The sequence below is a fragment of the Vitis riparia genome, unplaced genomic scaffold (assembly GCF_004353265.1).
Source record: "Vitis riparia cultivar Riparia Gloire de Montpellier isolate 1030 unplaced genomic scaffold, EGFV_Vit.rip_1.0 scaffold566_pilon_pilon, whole genome shotgun sequence".
Taxonomy (NCBI): Eukaryota; Viridiplantae; Streptophyta; class Magnoliopsida; order Vitales; family Vitaceae; genus Vitis; species Vitis riparia.
In genome coordinates, this window is record NW_023269702.1 from 24433 (window position 1) to 47464 (window position 23032).

Here is a 23032-nt window from a genome sequence, read left to right on the forward strand (position 1 = left end):
TTTTGACCAAGAAAAATCAAAGATAGGATGACTATGGTAGTGAAAGTTAATGTTCGTCTTTAATTAAAATATTAATATTTAACTATTATTCGTTTAGCTTAAGTAAAATGCTATTATTAATTTGAATTAGAGTTGGAGATGGTGTTTGAATTATAGTAATAGTTTACCTTCACCACCTTAATGTTATTTGTGTATAAATATTCATCAATTATCAATGATAACATCACGCCTTATGAAGGAGTAATCATTCTTTTGAGAAATCAAGTTTAATAAAAAGTTTTACTTTGATATGCCATTTTTGAGTAATCATTCTTGTTATAGTATTTACAAACAATTGAGAAGATTCTCCTTCTTCTAATTGATCATTTTCTATAATTTCTATAGTTTGAAGTTTTGCATGTTCCAACATTTGAAGTCTTGTTTCTATATCTTGATTTTGGTTTTGCCTCTTATTAGTATGAAGTTTTATTTGACTTATTTCATTTTGAAGATCTTGAATTCCTATAGATTTAGGCACAAAAAATTGATCTAAAACAATTTTTAAGTTGTATTGATTTGTATTTTCTATGATTTTTTCATTAATTTGTTTTTGAATTTCTAATTTTTTTTTTAAAGTATTCTCTTTGAAGATTTTGATCGGGAAGTTTGTCAATTAACTCCATTAAGAAGTTTTGTTCACTGGTTATTACATTTACTTGTTTGATATGATAAAGACAATTTTCACAATCACAAGATGACTGTGAGGAAGACTTGTTTGACTCCTTGGAAGAGCTATCTTCTATTAGAAGAAGCTGATCGTCAATAGATGATTCTACCGAGGTTTGACTAGATGAATCTGATAATGACTTTGTTTTGATAAGATTAATCATTTGTTGTTTGAGGTGTTTTCCTATATCTAGTAAGCAATTATTGCTTTGATTTTGCAATTTGGGGTTGTATGCCCTTTTTTGCCACATTTGAAACATTTAACATCTTCTTTATCTACTTTCTTTGAATTTTTTTGATATTTTTTATTTGAATATTTCTTATGCTTTGGTTTCTTATAAAATGATTCTTCTTTGAATTTTGAGTATTTTTTACTTAATCTCTTCTTCTTGAGGAAAATCTTTTGCAAAAAGACGTGTAAACAAGAATTGAAAAAATAAAAAATTTTATTTAAAAACTACAAGATTGAAATATTATATTTTTGAAATTTTTCTATACAAGTTGGAGGAATATATATATATATATATTCCTTTTTTTAATATTTTTTTTTCTATTTTTCCTTTCCAATTTCTTTCCTTTAAACTTTCAAGGATCCAAATATAGGTAATTTCTTGCAATTCCAAAGACAAAACAATATTTTAAGTATAAGAAAAAAAAAACTATCTTTTAATATTTTATAAAAATAACAATGTTTAACAAGTTTTTTTTTATAAAAAAAAAAAAAATTAGAAAATTTGTTTGGATAAATTGTGTTTAAAAATAATTTTTTTGTTTTGATTTTATAAAAACATTGTAAATTAAATTTATAAAATATTAATTATTTTAATTCTATTTTGATTTTAATTTTTGTAATTCCAAATAAATTTTAAAAATAAATAATTTTTGATAAACACATGAATAGTAATAAAAATTCCTTAATTTTATCACACTTCCAACTTAAATGAAAATTTATTTGGAAATTTCCTTCTCATGAAAATCACTTTCCAAAGGAAATTTCAATAGTACCTGGTTGCATTGAGCACTGTATGCATAAAAATAAATCATTGTAGAATACATCAATTTATATTATCATCATCATCATTATCATCATTGTAATTATCCAAAATTAAAATTGGCAATTATCTTTTTTTTTAAAGTTTATTTATTTAAACTCTAACAAAAAACTATTGATATAAAGAATAATTACAAAAGAGTAGTAAATGGGTACAAAGAAATATGTTAAATCTATTATAAACATGAAATTAAGGAACTAGCAAATGTCAAATAGGAAATGTTGGCCATTGTCCATATATATGTTGATCTTGTTCATATACTTGTGGAAATATCAGCCATGCATACCAAACTTCACAATTTTGAAAATTATTATATATTGAGGATCTCCAATAACCTTTATATATGGAAAAGATGTCAACTATTGCAATGTTTTTAAGAGGATATTTAGGACCTTGGACGAGAGAATAAAATCTGTATATGCAAAACAAGAAATATGGAACTAAAAACATGCTAATTTATGTTTTACATGATAAAATATTATCAAATTCGATGTATATCATGCTCTACCCATTCAAAGATCATCATCATCATCATCATCATCATTATTATTATTATTATTATTATTATTATTATTATTATTATTATTAAGATATAGACAATAACAATAATTTTGGCAAATAATGAATACCAAGCAAAAGTTATGAGAATTGAGATCAAATGGAGCACACTTTCCTTCAACGCTTCTACAGCACTCAAAAGAGCGTCACTCCTAAATTGAAATGGCAACTATTAATTAGTTAGTCTGTAGCAATCACTGGCAATAGGAAAATGTACAAAATCAGTTATATGTTTATTTATGGAAATATTAATGTATACGACAACCCTACAACTAGCTTCACAAAATCAGTTATATTCATTTGTACAACAAACTAACTAACTAACCGACTTTGGTTTGTTGCAGCTGATCTTGGTTTGTTGAAGCTGATACTAGGCAGTTAGCTTCTTGTGGCTTGGGTCTTCTTCTTGTTGGTCAGCTCGGTGTTGTCTATCAGTTATATATAAAGGAATATCAATGGTTATAACCCAAACGTAAAACTTGGTAGTACTATGTACTGATTGTGTGGTTTACTGTGACGATAGAATGGTGAGTATCCCTCTAATGACATTAGTGCAACTAAATTTTAAATGTTTGGAGGAATACTAGAATTCTTACAAGTGGGAATATATTAATGGCTTATGCACGCAGGATCAGTTCTCTTTTTTTATTTTATGCATGGTAACATTATCCAGCTTCAGTAGTACTACAAATGCAAGCTCGCCTTATTTTGATGTGATGAATTATGGAGCTGTTGGTGATGGAAAAACCGATGATTCGCAGGTAAACTATCCCTTTCTCTTCGTGCAGGTATTGAGAATTCAGCTAGAAGAGAATGGTAACTGATTCCTTCAATTAGAAATATCATCATATTTTTATGTCCATTGGTACTACATACACACAAATTGTATTATAAAACGAATAGAAAAGATATCTTTTATGTGCCATGCATGTACAGGCATTTCTGAAGGCGTGGAATGAAACCTGCAAAGTTCAACAACAGCGTGCTACCCTTAATATACCGGCAAAGACATTCTTATTGAATCCTATCCAATTTTTGGGTCCATGTGTGCCCACAAGTATTAATGTTCAGGTGATTAATTTGTTGAAACTATGGAGGACTAAGCAATGTTTTATTCAAATTAATATAGCATTCGACAGAATTCAAAACCTCAATTGGGAGGTAATTGATGGAGATTGGCCTTTTCATTTTTCATTGATTTCTCCACAGGTTGTAGTGCCAACAAAAGCTTTGATGCCAACAATGTTAGTTCAAGAACACAAAGATAAAACAATCACACATACGGTACACGAAATTTTAACGTGGTTCGGCCAACCATGCCTACGTCCACGTCCACGGATGAGAGATAATGATTCCACTATACAATAGAGAATATTACAGAGGACAGAACCAGATACAACTATTGGGTTCCCGAAACATCCCATGTTCCCCCACTCCTTGTATCCATACCTTACTACGAGCCATCTCGCTCCACTAGGTACCTCCCATTCTTCCTCACATTTCTATCCACCTTGTATAGTCTCTACAAGCCCATCTCCATCTCATAACTTTTTCCCCTCATGACCTAAAATATTTATAGAGATATTTCCAATAACCTTCCTTATTCTATAAGGAAGTCTAATATTACAATAATATATCAACCTAGAAATATTCTATATAATATTCTTTACAAAAAGGAAGTCTAATATTACAATAATAAATATTCTATATAATATTCTTTACAAAAAAGAATCTATACTAATTAGGAATTTGGGACACTTCATAACAATCTCCACCTTGGACCAAATTCCATGAAGTTAATCTTCAATCTCTTCATGACACAAACCTTTTTGTATCATATCACCACGAGAGAGTAGTCGACTCCACCTTCAGTGAAAATTCCTTTTGTTTTCATCTTGTGTGCTTTGTGATCTTTTGCTCTTCCAGAAATCTTCAACTCAAGCTCTGATACCAGTTGTAGTGCCAACGAAAGCTTTGATGCCAACAATGTTAGTTCAAGAACACAAAGATAAAACAATCACACATACGGTACACGAAATTTTAACGTGGTTCGGCCAGCCATGCCTACGTCCACGGATGAGAGATAATGATTCCACTATACAATAGAGAATATTACAGAGGACAGAACCAGATACAACTATTGGGTTCCCGAAACATCCCATGTTCCCCCACTCCTTGTATCCATACCTTACTACGAGCCATCTCGCTCCACTAGGTACCTCCCATTCTTCCTCACATTTCTATCCACCTTGTATAGTCTCTACAAGCCCATCTCCATCTCATAACTTTTTCCCCTCATGACCTAAAATATTTATAGAGATATTTCCAATAACCTTCCTTATTCTATAAGGAAGTCTAATATTACAATAATATATCAACCTAGAAATATTCTATATAATATTCTTTACAAAAAGGAAGTCTAATATTATAATAATAAATATTCTATATAATATTCTTTACAAAAAAGAATCTATACTAATTAGGAATTTGGGACACTTCATAACACGGGTAGCAGCAAAAATTATAGCAAGCACCAATAAATCCCTATTTTCAAACAATCATTGGCTTCTCTTCTCATATGTGAAAGGGCTTACTTTGACCGGGAGTGGAACTATAGATGGCCAAGGGGCAGGTTCATGGCAAGAGAGAAGGGGAGTAGCTGTAAGCAGAAGACATTTTCATTATTTTCCAATAGTTTTTGCTCAGAAAATGTCATATTAAAATCAAAGTTCCATACATGGCTTAACAATGTGACAAATAGTAAGATTTGGTATGTCTTGGGACAGGCGTTGAAGTTTTATACTTGCCCAAACCTAGTACTGCAAGGATTGACACATATCAATCCCCAAAAAGCCCATATCATTTTGACAAAATGTGATGGAGCAAACATCAATAACATCACTAAAAGTGCCCCTGAAGCTGCCCCTAACACAGATGGTATTGACATTGCTAGCTCAAACCATGTTCAAATTCGGAACTCCAAAATTGGAACAGGTGCTTTTTTTAGATCTGTTTTAGCCCTCCAACTACATACATTTTCTTGTATGCTATGAACTTAATCGCTTCCATTTATATCTTCCAACTCCACCCTAACTCACCTTAAGGGTTTTTTTTTTGTCTTTTTTTGTTCTCTTTCATTTGATCCATATTTGCTTGTTTGACATCATCATTGGTATTACAACAATCACCATCATTATAATTTGTATGATGTAGGTGATGACTGCATTGCTATTAGTGCAAGATGTTCCTTTATCAATATAACCGGCGTCACATGTGGACCTGGCCATGGTATTAGGTAAGTGGAATACATGTATTCAAATTTTAGAATAATGAAGTGCAAAATAAGAACTAAAATTCACATTTTCGCAGCATTGGATCACTGGGAGATCCTGGATCAGGTGACTTCGACACAGTGTCAGAAGTACATGTACGGAGTTGTAATTTTACAGGACGAAACACTACTGGAGTTAGGATCAAGACATGGCAGGTGGTTATTACAACATAGTTCTTAGCTGGCAACTTAGAATTGAAAGCACAAATTTTTTATTTTTTATAATTTTGTGTCCCATAGGGAGGGGAGGGAGAAGTAAAGAAAATAACATATGAAGACATTATGTTTGACAATGTCCACTACCCAATTGTCATTGATCAATTTTACTGCCCTAACAATGCCTGCAAAAACCATGTAAGGCGTGGATCCCTTCCCAATTTTTTCATATTTTATTCCATCGAGTTTGAGACATGTTTTGCTGATGACCTCTTTTTCTCATTGTCTTGAAATATTGAAGACCGGTACCGGTTCACTGGCAATAAGCGATGTATTGTACACCAGAATAACTGGGACCTCAAGTGGAGATGAGGTGATATCTTTGAATTGTGGTACCAGAAATTCATGCAACAATATTGTGCTTGATGATATCCACTTAAAGAGCTCAGATCCAACGAAGACGGCTTATGCTCATTGTCTTAATGTTAATGGAAGAGCATCAAATGTAGAACCTTCTGCTGACCAATGCATGCATTCCTGAGCAACCATTGATTTAGAACTCCATAGACGTAAAGAGTTGTTTTATTTTAGAACCCAGTTTGCGCATGATATTTGTTGGATGTCTCATGTAGCGAATCTTATGTTGTAACTCAATTAATAAGGGTTTTGAGGGCTGGATTCACCGAACTATCTTATGTTGTAAATTAAAACTTTATTATCTTTCACCACTATAACCTAGAGTCAATTAAGTATTCAGTGCTGAAGTTTTAAATATTATAGAAGAAATCAACCAGTGAAAAAAAAAAAGTACATATGAAAAATACATAAGAGTCTGGTAAGGAGTAATTCCAAGAAGTTACTCTTGGACTATCCTTGATAGTTGTTTATTCAATGAACTATCTAATAGCGTTTATATATATATATATATATATATGCATCCATGTATACATGTATGTGTTCTTTTGCCTTTAAAACTTATTGTTCTATGACAATTTTTTTTTTATTTTTTTTTATTGATGTTGGATTTTGTTTGTAAATATTTTTCAAATAGTTTATCATCAAGAAAAGGAAGATATTTGTTGTTTTTAATAGTATTGATCTTTATGTATATATACTAAACATAATGAATGCCACACCCTAAATTCTAAAGCTATAGTTTAATTATAATATAAAAGGGGTTAACTCATAATTCTAGAAATTCAAATGCAAATTAAAAAATAATATTTATTATAATAGTTGAAATACAAGCTAACTATTTATTTTCAAACCTAGAAATTTTAATTTAGATGTACAAATAACAACCAGATTTTTATAATATATATATATATATATATATATATATATATATATATATATATATATTATAACATTTTATTTTACAATTTCCAAGTTAAAATTTTATTTATTTTAAGAGTGCAAATACTATGGTCCAATAAAAAGTTTTCAAATATGTCACATATATTGTCTTAGTTGTATAGAAATTTTACTTGGTATAGAAAACAAACCATTTTTAAAGGTTTCAAAATTTAAGAAAAAAACGTAGTGGATTTCATTCTCTTTTCATTTTGGTGATGCTCAAAATATTTTTTTTGGATTTTTATCTTTGATAATTTTTCTTATGCAAACCTTTCTTTAAAAAAATCGGTCAAAGTTATCAATTTATAATTAAAATTAGAAAAATAAATTTTGTATGTACTTAGAAATAAGTTTTGAAAGTATTTTTATTGAATTCAAATGGGGGATATTCAATTATGTGCATTGTTAACTTAATGTAGGGACAAAACTGTGCAAAAACACTTAATGCACTACACCTATAACACCCCAAATTCTAAAACTAAGGAATTTGAAATGTTAACCCCTAATTTTAGAATTTGAAATGTGAGTTTAAAGGATAATAATATAATATTAAGCTAACTATTTATTTTCAAACCCAATAATTTTAATTCTAATATATAGCTAACAACTAGATTTTTATGGTCTGCTCAATTCAATGCCCTGTTACCGACTTCCAAATAATGACAATAACATAACCCTTTTATTTTACAATTTTGAAATTTAAAATTCTATTTCTTTTAGAAGTGTCTAACATGATTCAAGAGAGGTTTCAAATAAGTCCTATACATTGTCTTACCTATAGAAAACAAATCATGTTTAAAAGTTTCAAATTTCAAGATAAAAAGATGTGGATTTTGGTGTTTTTAAGTTGATGACACTCAAAATAATTTTTCTAGATTTTTATCTTTTAAAAATTTACCTGCGTAAACTTCTTTTTCAAAGAAATTCAGTAAAAGTTGTCAATTGATAATTAAGATTGGAAAATCAAAATTTGATTTGCTTTGAATTAGGTTCTGAAAGTATTTTTATTGGATTTAAATGAGGGATATTTTGTTATTTACATTATTGATAAAATAAAATATGTTTATAATGTAGCTATAGAGTAAATAAGTGATAGTATTATTAAGTAAATAAGCAAAGTAAACAAACACCACACAACGCACCTCTTTCCTATGCACTATCAATTCAAATTGCATACCTTAACTCAAATTGTGGACATGTTATTTTTAAATCATCTGCATACCCTTAGTTGTACATCTTCTTTTCTTTTTGTTTTAGATTTCTACACCAACACCGTGGCCCTCCTACACAAACTCCTCAATTTTTAGGTTAGCATTTTTAATATTTATTTAAATTTTGCAAATAACTTTTTCCTCTATTAAAGAACTTTCTACACCTTAAAATCTTTTTGGTAAACACACCATAAAGCAACCCAAAATCCAACTAGAACTAAATTCAAACAATAATAAAACCTTTCATTTCAAAATTTTCTTTTTAAAACTTTGTCCAAGCTATTCCAGCAAAAGCAAAAGTAACTTGTACATACAATTATATCAGTTTGGTTTTCTACTAATATAAGAAGGCTTTGAAATAACAAAACATTATTCTTCACTACAAAACATAAATGTACATTTCCTTCTTAAATCTCTTCAACTTAGTATGAAAATAATTTTAAAGAGAAGAATGAAATATAACTCAATAAAGAAGGATTCAGGTTTAACAATAAAACTTATAAAACGAAGTTCTTATAGCATCTTGTACACCATAAGGCAACAATTTATTGTAACATCAATTTAATTCAAGAATAGCAAATATAATTGTATAAACTAATAATTTTCAAATCATATACTTACCTTGATTAATTAATTTGAATAACCTATAAAAATTATAAACTTAAAAGTATTAGGGGCTCTCACTGAGATACATGCGCCCATTCCCCCCACTTATCCATGCAGGGATCTTTCTGAGGATTTTTTTATGTCTTTCACCTTGGGTACTCTACCCTTCTTCCTTAGGGGCTCTTACCCACAGACCATTCTCCTATTGCTTTTTATCTTTCATTTCAAGCCACCCTCACCAGTGTTTTTTTTTTTTTTTATTTGTCTTTTTAGAAGTTACATTAGTGTTCCAAGCCCTCATCTATGCAGCTTAGCTACATCAACAAGTTGGTTCCAACAAGAACAAATTGTATCTTAATAAAATAGAGTATACTTCAAATATGAGCAACAAATTTCATAAAATAATTCTTGTATTCAAATATCAGGCACCATCAAATTTTTTATATACACACACACCATACCACCCATAAAATTGTTTCTAAAACTAAATTTAGCCAAACTTTTCATCCAAGTTGAAAATTTTAGAAGGGAAAGATTTTTCTCTTTTTCTTTTTGGAAAATTGAAACTAATTACATCAAATAAATAGACTCATCAAGAGTTGAGATCTGCCACAAATTTCTCAACTACATTAGCTAACAAAATAGAACAACTAATTCCTAAAAATATGGAAACATACAAATTTCCCTATCTTAAACAATTCGAATTTAAAATTAGAATTTTATTAAACAGAAAAAGAAACTAGAAACTCCTAACTTTCAACTCCAGCTCCTAACATTTCGACACTCCCCCTCAAGTTGGTGCATAGATGTCTATCATGCCCAACTTGCTTGTTAGAAATTCAAAGTTCGGCTTGATGAGTCCTTTTGTAAGCATATCAACTATTTGTTGAGTTGTTGGAACAAATGGCATGCATATAACACCAGTTTCCAATTTCTCTTTGATAAAGTGCCTATCAATCTCCATGTGCTTATTCCTATCATGTTGAACTAAGATATGTGCAATGTTGATTGCAGCTTTATTATCGTAATATATCTTAATTGCTTTTTCAATTGGTTGTCTTAACTCTTCTAGGACAGGCTTTAGCCATAACATCTCACAAATTCCATGTGACATAACTTTAAATTTTGCCTCAACACTGCTTCTAGCCACTATGCTTTGTTTCTTACTCCTCCATGTAACCAAATTACCCTAAACAAATGTGCAGTAACTTTCCATGGACCTCTTATCAATAACTTGAACCAACCCAATTAGCGTTAGTATGGGCTTCAACACCACATTGTTCATTCTTCCTAAAAAATAGTCTTTTTCCTAGTGTGCTCTTAAGGTATCTCAAGATTCGATAGATGACTTTAAGGTGCTCTTCATATGGAAAGTGCATGAATTGACTCACTACACTCATTGCAAAAGCTATTTCTAGTTGAGTATGAGATAAGTAGATTAGCTTACCAACTAACTTTTGGTAACTTGTTCTATAAACTAGAACATTTTTGTCACTATCTCCAAGCCTCAGGTTTGGTTCCATAAGTGTCTCTAATGGTTTGCAATCACTCATACCAGTTTCATTTAAGAGATCAAGGATATATGATAACCCGACTCTTGGTAGCTTGGCATGTAAGGGTATCAACAAAATTTATACCTAACGTCCTTACACTAAAGTAGCAAAGCTACTATAGTATAGTGGCTCTAGGATTGAACACTGGGATGGGTTTTTACTTTAACTGGTGAAGTTCGGAGGATGGAGTGAACTTTTCTTAATAAAAATTAGGTTAAGATGAAAACATAAAAAGATGAAGGTGTTGTAAACTAAACTAACATGAAAATAGGTTAAAAGATGGAAAAAGAAGTTTCTCAAAGCTTTGGATAGCCATGCTTAACTCACGGTGTAAAAATGGAGATTTTGGGACTTTTCACCTCAAGTTGGGGAAGCAACTAAGGTGATGCTCACTTCCCGAACCGGTATGAGTTTAACAACTAAGTTTTAGTCCTTGAAAACTTACAAAAAGGGTAGCTGAACCTCATAAATGCTCTTTTATTGATATAGGACATCTCCTCCCCTTGCAATACAATGGCTCGTAGGAGATAACTATTGAACGTCAATGGATCTAACAATAAGAATCCACTGAGACCAAAAGGTTATCAAGTATTGGCCATTCAAAGCAAGTCAGAGGGATTAAAAGCTTTACTTTGAATGAAAACATTTATGATGCTTGGCTACTTACATTTATGGTTTGGAAATCTCCATCCTCACACGGGAGCTTCACATGGCATCCATTACTTCAAGAAACTAAAAGGTTTTAGCCTCTCATCCTTGGGGATTTCATCCTCCAAGGATGTTTGGCTACTAAGAAAATGAGAAAGAAAGGAGAAAAGAAGCTTTTGAACAAAAGAGCTCTTATAATTTCTAAGGTTACGGGTTACAAGCTTCTTTTTTTGTCTAAGGCTCTTCACCTCTATTTAAAGACAATAACAAGCTAAATTACAAAAGCTAATACAAAAACAACCTTTTCATTGGTTGATTACAAGGTTACAAAAGGAATTTACATGAGAAAATATCAAGCTAAAAAATGTGGGAAGTCGGTGGTGCGTGCGTGGAGAAACAGAGGAAATTCGGCATTTTCGCAATATGCCTAAATCCTCCTTGCGAAATTTCGCAAGGAGAAATTCACCTTGCGAAATTTTCACAAGATTTGATGCAGTTGTCTTCCGAAGGCCATATCTTCCTCATTTCAGCTCCAAATTGTACACGGTTTGAAGCGTTGGATTCTTGACTTCCTGAGCTTTGAAATGGTATATAGCATGTAGAAAATGGACTTCGGGAAGTGCTCCAAAAGTTCGAAAGAAGACTGCAGCTGCTGTCCTCTGTTTTCCTCTTCACTTTGCTTGTTTTTCCTCTTTGCATTCTCTTTGCTTGTGCTCGTGTTTCCACTTGAAATTCAAGCCTGTAAACTTCCAAAATCCTTGCTTTAATTTGTCTAATTAGCTCCTCCATCATTTGGCATGCTTGAATTGATTCATAAGCTGATAAAAACATGTAAACTTGCCACAAAATGGTTAAAACCAATTACTAAGGACCTTAATGAATTAATTGGGTTAAATGAATATGATTACTACACAAAGGTGCTTAAAACCATTTGGTTAGGTCTACAAAATAGCACTTTTTGGTAGTAATCAATATACTTCCTTTGTGAAACCACAATCCCTCTTTTTTATTTTGCAACCTCCATGCGTAAGAAGTACTTTGAGGAACCCAAATCCTTAATTTTGAACTCAATAGTTAAGCTCTTTTTCAACCTGTCTATCTCTGTTAAATATCTTTAGTGAGAATGATATCATCCACATAAACAATTAAAATTTTAATTTTACCTCTTGATGAAAACTTTACAAATAAGGTGTGATTTGTTTGTCCCTATTTGTAGGGCTTCTTGACTAATTGAGTAAATTTATCGAACTAGGCCCTCAGTGATTGTTTAAGGTCATATAAACAATTTCTTAGTTTCCACACCTTTGAACTATAGTTTCTATCAAATCTTAGAGGAGAGTCCATGTACACATCTTCTTCCAAATCTCCATTTAGGAATGTGTTCTTAACGTTTAATTGTTGAAGTGTCCAATCTAAATTTACTACAATTGATAGGAGTACTCGTACTATATTTAACTTGGCAATCGATGCAAAAATCTCATAGTAGACTATAGGTTTGGGTAAACCCTTTTGCCACTAGTTGAGCTTTGTATCTTTCCAAGGTGTCATCTGCATTGTACTTGATTGTAAAAACCCATTTGCAACCAACTGTTTTCTTTTCTTTGGGCAAATAAACTATTTCCCAAGTATCATTTTTTTTTCAAGAGCCCCCATCTCTTCAAGAATAGCTTCTTTTTTTTTTTTTTTCATTCTGGAACCCTTAGAGCACATCCTGCACATTTTTTAGAATTTCTAGACATAAGAGAGTTGAGTGGTAAAGGCATAAAACAAAGGTGATAAATTTTTGTAAGATATGAAGTCAAACATAGGATGTTTTGTGCAAGTTTTAACACCTTTACAACAAGCAATAGGAATATCTAATTTTTTTATTGACTCAAACTTGGACTTAGAATGGCTTAACACCAAAGGAACTTTACCTGATAGCTCATCGGAGAAACTAGTAGAGTTCTGATTTGTACCTAGGTTTGACTCATGGAGTTGCTGCAAAGTTGAATCTTCTTTTCTTTGAAGAAGTCTCTTCTTTGAATAGACATGAAGCTCATTTCTGTTTTACTTGTTTTTTTTTCCTCTCATATTCACTTTTTCATGCTTATGTTATGACATTAAAGGATTAATGGTTCCATTAATTTCATCTTGATTACTACTAAAAAAGTACTCTTTTATAGCTTGAAACTAAGTGTTTTAAACACTTTTGAGTAGTAATTAATACCTTTTAACTCAATTGGCACATTAAGGAACCTAGCAAGGGTTACTAATCAGTTTTTGGCAAGTTTTGGTGTTTTTAGAAGCTTTTTGATCATTGAAACAAGCCAAGAATGAGGGAGAATTTGGTGATACCCATGGCAATGCAAGTTAAAGCTCAAATACATGAAGAATCCAAGCTTTGGAGCACTTCATAGCCCTTTGCCAAGCCAATCGGAGATACAAGGAGGAAAACCAGAGGAAGAAATCCAACAACTAGCATTTTTGCATGGTTGTGCGAAATTTTGCACACCATGCGAAACCACTTCAGGCAGCCAAAGGATTTCGCACACCATGCCAAATTTCACATGGTATGCGAAATCTTCCTGTGCACCGACTCCATTAGATTTTTATCTTCAGATATTTTGTGTAATTTCCTAGTTTCTCCTTGTAACCAACCTAGATATTTTCTTATATATCTTTTTATATATCTTTGAGGTAGGAGATATATAAGGAAGGAGATATGTGTGATAATATGTATGTTTTTTCATTAAACACTTGTAAAATTCTCGTAGTAAGAATATACAGAGCTTTTGCTCTGTTTTTCCTTCTCATTTTGTTTTCACTTTCTTTCTAACCAAACAACCTTTGAGGATGATTTCTCAGGGGATAAGTGGCTAGGCTTCACGTTTCTTGGAGTGATGGAAGTTAGGTGAAGGACCTGAATGCAAAGGTGGGAGTTGTCCTTGCTTTAAATGAAAGTAGTTGTTAACCATTAATGATTTTTATTTCAAGGTTTAGCTTTAAATCCCTTAAAATCACCTTGAATGGCCAATACTTGGTAAGCTTTTCGGATTCTATGGATGCTTATTGCTAGATCCATGGATGTCTATTAGTTATCATTTACGAGCGATTGGAAAGTGGTTCAAGGTGAGGGTCTTTAGTGTTTGAAGTCATTAATGGGAAGCAATTACCATTTTTCATGAACCCTTTGGATCAAATCTTAATTGCTAAATACAAAACCGGTTCGGGAGATAACCATCTGATTCGTGCCCAGTTGGGTATTTTAATAAAAAAATGTTTATAAATCCTATGACCTTATACTAGCGTAGCAAAGCTACTATAGTATAGCAGCTCTAGGGTCGAACTCTGGGATGGGTTTTCACTCTACCAGTGATAGACTCAAGATTAGAAATTGAATCTGATGATTTCCTTTATCAAAAACTTAAAGTTTAAAAGAAAATAAAATTTGTTTTGAAAGTGGTGTTTGGAACTAAACTAACATAGAACTAAGTAAAAATGGAAGAAAGAAAGTCTCCCGGAGCTAAAGGTTGCTAGGATCAAGTTCAGAATGCAAAGTGGGAAATTTCGGATTTTCCTCCTCGTATTGGGGACAACAACATAAAGGATGGTTGTTTCCTAAACCGGTATAGGTTTAACAATGAAGATTTAATCCATAAAAAGTCAATAGAAATGGTAGTCAAGTTCCATTAATGGCTTTAGACACTATGGGTCTTCACCTTGAGCCACTTTCCAATGGCTCGTACATGATAACTAATGGTCTTATGTGGATCTAGCAATAAGTATCCACAGAGACCTAAAAGCTTATCATGTATTGGCCATTCAAAGTGATTCTAAGGGATTTAAAGCAAAACTTTAGATTTAAAAGCCATTTATGAACTCCAACTACCTGTATTTAAGGCACGAGAGTTTTCCACTTTTGCATCTAGACTTTTCACCTAGCTTCCTTTACTCCAAGAAACCAAAGGTTTAGCCTCTCATCCTCTGAGAAAACATCCTCAGAGGTTGTTTGTCTTCCAAGAAAAAGAAAATAGAAGAGAGAAAAGGAAAGAAAAGAGAGCTCTGTATTTCTCCCCAGAGGAAAATTTCACTCCGTGTAAAAATATATAAAAAAGTCCCCTCCGAGAGATGATTTCCACCCCTCTTATAGTCTTTACAAAGCAAAGCCTGTGATTGGCTAATTACAGGGATAAGAAAGGAATTTACATCAAAAAATACAAAAGAAAAGATCTCATGTGGAGTCGTCAGAACAGAGGAGATTTCGCACCAAAGTCGCATGAACAATACAAGGTGCGAAATTCGCACTTGCATGAACAGTACAAAGTGCGAAATTTGCCATTTTGAGCTCCTTATACGAATGGCAATATACCACTATAGGTACTTGATTTGTCAGCAATTCCAAGCCGGTTCCGAATATGGGATCCTTGAAAGGCGATTTTGCACGATGAACAAAATAGAGCCTCCCAAAGTGACTATGCACGGCTACAAAAACTGCTTCTTTCCTCTGTTTTTCCTCTTTGCTTCTCTCCTTTACTTGGCTTGTCTTAATGATCCAAAAAGCTGTCAAAACACTAAAACTAGCCACAAATATGATTAGAAGTCATTGCTAGGTCCTTAACATGCCAATTGGAATAAAAATGGAGAACTACTACACAAAAATGCTTAAAACATAATGAATTAAAGGCGCAAAATAGCACTTTTTGGGTAGTAATCACCATCCTTTATGTTACTGTCCCCAACACGAGGAAAAGATTTGGAATCTCCCTCTTTGCTTAAGGAACCTGATCCTAGTGACCTACAGCTCCAAGAGAAACCTTTTTTTTATAGTTAATTTCACTTATTGTTTTTGCTTAACTTAAAAATCAATCTTTGAAACCACAATTCCATTTTCTTTAAAGCTAACTTTCATAAGAAAAAGCACCATGTTATTTCCTTCAGTTAAGTCAACTGTACGATGAAAACCCATCCCTGTGGACGATCCTAGAGCCACTATACTATGTTAGCTATGCTACCCTAGTGTGAGGTGATTTAGGTTTTATAAATTTTGTTGATAACACCCGTCTGAGCTAGAATCAAATGGCATGATTGCAATGGGGACGAATCACATCTCCTAAACTACCTGAGTCTTAATCTGTGGTTGTAGTGTTTAGGTCCTGATCTATGGCTATAGTGTCTCGGTTTAGGTGCTGATCTATGGTTGTAGTGTCTTGGTTTAAGTCTTGATCTGTGGCGCAAAGTCTCGATTTATGTGTTGAACAGTGGTTGTAGTGTCTTGATTTTCTAGAGCTGAAGGAATAAGGTGATTAGGGGTAAATTCAATTAAAATTGGTGATTCTAGCTCTATTTGGAAAACATCCCCAACACAAGAATCTTCACTCACACTCTCCCCTCGAAGATGATTATTATCAAAATATGGGGTTATCTCAAAGAAATGCACATCCATAGACACAAAAAATTTTCTTGAAATAGGGTCAAAACACTTATATCCTTTTTGTGTTGATGAGTAGCCAACAAAAACACATTTCCTAGCTTTAGGATCAAGTTTCCCACGTTTGTGGCTATGAATATGGACAAATGCAATGCATTAATTTTTTTTAGTGAAATATTAGTGACAAGACGTGATGTGGGAATTTTTTTTTGAAAACATCCACAGGTTTTTGAAAACACAAAACTCTTGTTGGCATTCGATTAATAAAAAATGTAGCAATAAGAACAACTTCACCTCATAAATATGTAGGTGTCTTAGTTGAAAAAAAGCAAGGCTTTAGTAATTTCAAGATGTCAATTTTTTTTCTTTTAGCTACTCCATTTTGTTGTGGAGTGTCATTGCAAGAACTTTGATGAATAATTCCTTTTTCCTAAAAAAAAAAACAAAAATTCCCTAATATTTTATTAAAGTATTCATTTCCATTGTCACTTCTAAACACTTGATTTTTTTTTCTTAAAATTATGTTTGTACCATATTAATTTTTTTTTTGAAAACTTGTTTGGCATCGGATTTTTCTCTTAACAAATACACCCATGTTATCTTTGTGTGATCATCAATGAATGTAATGAACCATTTTTTTCTTGAAAAACTAGTAACTGTAGAAGGGCCCCAAACATCGCTATGAATGATAGAAAAAGGTTTAGAGGGTTTATATGGTTATAAAGGAAAACGAGAATGGTGATGTTTTTCCAATTCACAAATTTCACATTGAAATGAAGATGGATTTTTATGTAGGAATAGATTTGAAAACAAGTACTTTAGATACTGAAAGTTTGGATGTCCAAACTTAAAATGCCATAACATAATATTATTCTTACTTACAACATAAAGAGATTTGAAACAAGTATTATGAGCTTGTCTCTTCAAGTCAGATCCATCATCAAAGCAATAAAGTCCTTCACTTTGCTTAGCACTGCCAATTGTCTTCCTTGGTTCCAAATCCTGAAACACACAAGCAAAATGGAAAAAAAAATGAACCTAACATTTTAGATCATGAGTTATTTTCTTAACGAACAAAAGATTTCATGACAAATTAGGAACATGAAAGACACTATGTAGAGTAATGAAAGGAGAAATAAAAATTGAGTCTTTCCAAGCTATGGCTGAGAAAGATCCATTTGCTATTTTTGTTTTTTGATTTCCTACACAAGGAAGATATGAGGAAAATAATTTAAAAGATCTAATCATATGGTCTGTTGCTTCTGAGTCCATAATCCATGGACAATTAGAATTAGATTTGACACTATAGAGGGAAGTGGTAAGGTAGTTACCTTTCTAGGCTAAAGAACATAAGGAAAAATGATTTATAGTAGGACTTGAGGACTGGAGCAATTTACACAGGCTATTTACTTGCTCATTCATGAATGAAAACCTATCTGAATGAACTTGATTCCCTTGATCTTCATTTGAGACTTGGAACGCATGACCATCTCCCCCATTATTCTTTTCCCAATTTAGAGGCTTCCTATGTAGCTTCCAACATGTCTCACGCATATGACATGGCTTCTTATAATGATCACAGTATGGTTTTTCTGCTCACTTGAAGTTTCTCTTGTCTACATCTGCCTTTGATTCTCTTGTTATGGGAGCTGAACTCTCAATTTCAGGGTTGGTCTTTGGCTCCTGCTTTTATAGCATGACTCTTCGACGAGACTCTTCTCTCTTGACCTCTAAGAATACTTCTTGAAAACTTTGGAGAGGTTTTCATCCTAGAATTCGGCCCCATACTTCATATAATTCTCTATTAGGACTTGCTAGGAACAGATACACCCTATCATCTTCCTACCTCTTCATGTATCACATGCTATTAGTGGGAGAATCTCATTCCTCTTAATAACATTGATCTAACTCTTGCCACAAAGTTACCATCTCATTATAGTACACAACAATTTCTCTATCTTCTTGTTGGACTGCCACAACTTAATCTCCAATTCAAATATTTGAGATGAATTCTCTAGATCCAAATAAGTGTCACGAACAACATCCCACACTTCTTTTGTCGTTGGAATGAACGGAAATGGCTTTCCAATACCCGACTCCATCCATGCTATTACCATGGAGTTTTCAAATCTCCAACTCTTCAGGTGTGGATCATTGTTTTCTGGTTTTTTCACCTCACTCGTCAAGTGACCAATCTTCCCATTTCCATCAATTACAAGCTTCACCATCTGAGCCCATTCCTAGTAGTTTTTTTCCATTCAACTTTTTCACAATCAATTAAAAGGAATTCAACGAAACAAAAAACAAGTGTTCTGCTTCATTAGGATAATGTAACATAGTCATTTTGAATGCTTTTTACTGCATCCCTTATAGTCGTTGAGTCTCTGGTAGCTCTGGCTAAAGTAGTTTGCACCATTAGAAACTTTGATTACACCAAAGCTTTGATACTATGAAAATTTTGAAAGAGAAAGATTTTTCTCCTTTTTTTAAAAAAAAAATTTGAAAATTGCAAAATACTTACATCAAATAAATAGACTCAACAAGAGTTGAGATATCTACAAATTTCTCAACTACATTAGCTAACAAAATAAAACAACTAACTCCTAAAAATATAAAAGCAAACAAATTTTCCTATCTTAAACAATTTGAATTTTATTAAACATAAAAAGAAACTAGAAACTCCTAACTTTTAGCTCTAGCTGACTCCTAACATTTTAACATAAGTTTTTAACAAATAATCGAAAAATATAGTTTTCAAAAAAATAAATAAAACTCTCCTACACATCCAACAACTTGATTAACCTTAACCTTCAGTTTTTCTCCTCACTTCCTTATTAAGTTGCCTTTCAAATTCTCTCAACTTTTATACCCAAAACAAGGACTGAACTTTAAGTTGTTACCAAATATTCTTCTTGAAATATCTAGCTCTTAGTGTCCTTTCCAACTGTGGTTTCTCACACTTGGACCAATCCCTTTTCACTTGTACCACAAAAACAACAGCTAGCTCCCCTCACGACCAAGTAAAATAATTACCTCTTGTTGAAATCTCGGCCACTCAACTCAACCAACTAGCTTACTAAACAACCAACCTATTTATGACTAACAAAAAGACAGAAACATCACTTACTCTTTAGTCGTCTTTCTCTTTAACCAAATAAGACACTTAACAAACTAACCAACTTCTTTAATTAACCAACCAAACACTTTAGTTAATCAAGACATTAAACATCATTAAGAAATTAAGCACTCTTAAATTATCCTTTAACAAAATCTAGGTCATTACAATAAAATATATAATTTAGTTTTGATAATTTTTATTAATACTAAAATCTATAATGTTCTATAATAAAATCTGTGTCATTGCAATTATTTGGTCAATATCCAAACATAAATTGATTTTTCATAAATAAATAAATAAACAAACTTCGAATTTAAGCTCTATAGGCAAAAGCGCTACAAACAAAAACAACTTTTACCATAATTTGTTTGAGACTGGTTCTAAATATGACCCCTTTGAGATAACAAATAGACTGAGGGAAGAAAAACAGAACAATAATAAGGAAAATGAAAAGAAAATAGAAAGCAATACATTATAATAGCAGGAGTCCTAAAGTGTTCACATCTTGTCCATTGGTCACCAAACCTTTTTCTTGCAATCAACCAATGTCTCACCAAAATCTTTGACATTCTAAAGTGATGTAAAAGCCTGAATTAGAACTGGTGTGTGTATGTGTGCATGAATGAGAAAAAGAGCTAAGCTATGATAAACACTTATGTTGTAGGAACTGTAATAGAATACACAAAATCATTCTCAGGCTATACCATAGTACTAGATTTTTCAGTTTCTTTGTCCTCAAAATTACTTTTGGTAATACAACTGTTTTAGGGATTTGTTTGAATTGATGATGCTTCTGTAATTATTTTCCTTGGATTACCCCTTTTCCTCCTACCAATCCAACAATAATCATAGCCTTCCTCTCGATTTACCAAAAAATAAGGTATTTCCAACTACAATTTGTTGTCTTCTGCAGTAGTACTGTGCAGCCGCTGGCAGTAGGATGCATGCCAATTAAAAGATCTAATAAAAAAACATTACTAAATTTGCACCCACTAAATCTTTTTTAAAAGTCAATAAACTAACAGTAGTCAAAAGCCATCTCATTGAACATGGCTTCTTCACAAAAAGATAAGAGTTAATATAGACGTACAAGTTTATGGCAAGTATAAATCTAATAGTGATGGAGCTAGGGTATGTAACCTAGTCCAAATTCATGCACTGGAAGTGAAACAAAAAACCATAAGAAACTCACCAAATGTTCCCCTGAACCACTGTCATCATGATTATTTTGTCGGGTGTCAGATTCATTTTGGCAAATGGTAGCAACAGCTGGAGCATAATCACTCAAACGAGTTCCCAGGCATTTTACCACTTCCATGAGATAGGGTCTAAGCTTGGCTGCACAGTTGGTTATAACTTTCTTTACCAACCTCCAACAAATAGGTGAAACATTCTGGAACAAACAACAAACCATGTCAATAAATATTATGAAGTTAAAATGAAAACCGAGGAACTAATAAAATCAAGGAAAAGATGATTATTGCCTTATTATCCTTTCTCACAGTAGCTAGAATGGGACTAAGAAGCTCAACCGAAACATATTCACTTTCATCTATGACCAGAGTCATAATAGTCTCCATGGCTGAAAATACTTCCTCTGGGTGGTCAGACCTTAAAGTCAAGTAAGAGAAAGCATCAATTGAATAATCCATCATGATCAAGTAAGAATGCTTCCACCCTTTGATTTAAAAGCTATAGAAATTTGCTAGTTGCTAGTTTGTTGGTGATGAAAGTAGTACAATACTATTTTACAACCATGAATTAACAAATTATTTTTCTCATTATAAAACCAGCATTCACATAAACATATATAGCCAGGTAAGTACAGTCTTTGCATTCACTAAATCAAGGGAAGAACAACATATATAATTAAAGCTCTCACCTAATGACATTTAGAAAAAGTTGGAACATATCAATAATTATTTGGTCGCATTCAAGGTCCAGCATCACCAAGCACCATCTGTAGGTTGCAACACTCTTAAGAATTGAAACGGCCTTGGAATAGCAAGGACTCGTCATATCAGACAAGTTCTCAAATGATGTTACAGTCAGCTGGAAAATTTCCTGTGTGCCAAGGAAATGAAGAAGACGAGTTATGAGCATGTAGTTGAGTGTTTATGAAACAAAAGAAACTTCTTGATTTAGCATATTAAGTACCGTCATTTGATTGTCATCATAAGGAGCATCTGGTGCTGTTATCCTTGTGATCTCACTTATGCAGGCAACAGCTGACACTGACACCACCATTTCCATGCTTCAAGATTTGATCTGCGACCAATGCTTCCATGAGAGGTGAAAGTGCAATCTTTGTTGACATACATGGTTGTTGTTCCACCTTCTGAAGGATAGAATGAAAGAAGAGGATTGTGAGTATTTAGATAGGTTGGCAATTCCAGACAAATTTTCTAAGTGTTTCCTAACTCAATTTTTTCAATTCTTCTACGGACTACATGGCTAATGGAGATCAATTTGTTGATTTTGTCAAGAGACTAAGGTATGTAGTTGAGTGGGTGTTGAATGAATTCAAATCAACCCTGTTTTTCAACATGTTGGTTGCCTTCAATTATTTTAAAAAGTGTTGGGGAAGCTAGAAGAAATAATTTTTGGTAAAAGTAGTAAGTTCCCCTATTTTTTAATCGATCCAAGTGTAGGAGCAGATAAATCCAAATAACCCCTTTTTGATATCAGTTTGCAGCCATCAGATTAAAGGTTTCTTTTCCTTTTCAATACAAACTTCTCCCATTTCTAGAGTGAGAGACTACAACAGCCATAAAAGAGAGCTCCTCATTCCTTACTATTTTAAAGTTGTTTGCATACTAAGAAAATCCCATTCAAGTTTTCCAAGAAAATTTTTAAATGGATTTTCTGAAAAGCAAAATGGGTTGATTCCTTAAACATTCATCTCTCATTCTTTTGGTTTCATGTAAAAACCTATTTTCTTCTTGTGTGGATTCAACAAGAGGTCGAGATCGAGTTTGGTGTGGACTCCAAGTGTGCTCTGGGAGAAGAAGGTGAGAAGCTAAAAGTGAAAGGTACTAGTCAAGTGGTCCAGGAAGGATTGATAAGCTTGAGCTAGGTAAAACGTTATACTCAGTTTTTGTTCTTCATATATATACAAAACATATATGATTAAACAAAACAGAAAAAGATTAATTTGTAGCAACAATTTAATATTTTATTCTTATATATTTAGTTTTAATTATATTTTTAATATTTTATTTTATTATTAAAATGAATTGTTAATTTATATTTAATGGAAATATATAAGAAGATGAATTCTTGGAAAAGCAACTAAAATTATTGTTAACCACTTGAGCATGGGGGAGAT

The 23032-nt window shown here is 32.5% G+C and overlaps 1 protein-coding gene across 1 annotated transcript; it reads left to right on the forward strand.

Annotated features, from left to right (window-relative positions):
* Positions 1-2971: 2971 nt before the first annotated feature.
* LOC117910044 (probable polygalacturonase At3g15720) lies at positions 2972-6343 on the forward strand. Its single transcript, XM_034824098.1, has 9 exons — positions 2972-3076; positions 3252-3386; positions 3525-3559; positions 4799-4976; positions 5102-5309; positions 5529-5610; positions 5685-5802; positions 5887-6000; positions 6104-6343. The coding sequence occupies exons 1-9, from the start codon at positions 2972-2974 to the stop codon at positions 6341-6343; spliced, it is 1215 nt and encodes a 404-aa protein (XP_034679989.1).
* Positions 6344-23032: the final 16689 nt, after the last annotated feature.

Coding starts and splice junctions, on each gene's coding strand:
- LOC117910044 (XM_034824098.1), top strand. CDS start 2,972: ATGGTAACATTATCCAGCTTCAGTAGTACTACAAATGCAAGCTCGCCT. Junction 5,611..5,684: donor GGACCTGGCCATGGTATTAG/GTAAGTGGAATA, acceptor ACATTTTCGCAG/CATTGGATCACTGGGAGATC. Junction 6,001..6,103: donor ACAATGCCTGCAAAAACCAT/GTAAGGCGTGGA, acceptor GAAATATTGAAG/ACCGGTACCGGTTCACTGGC.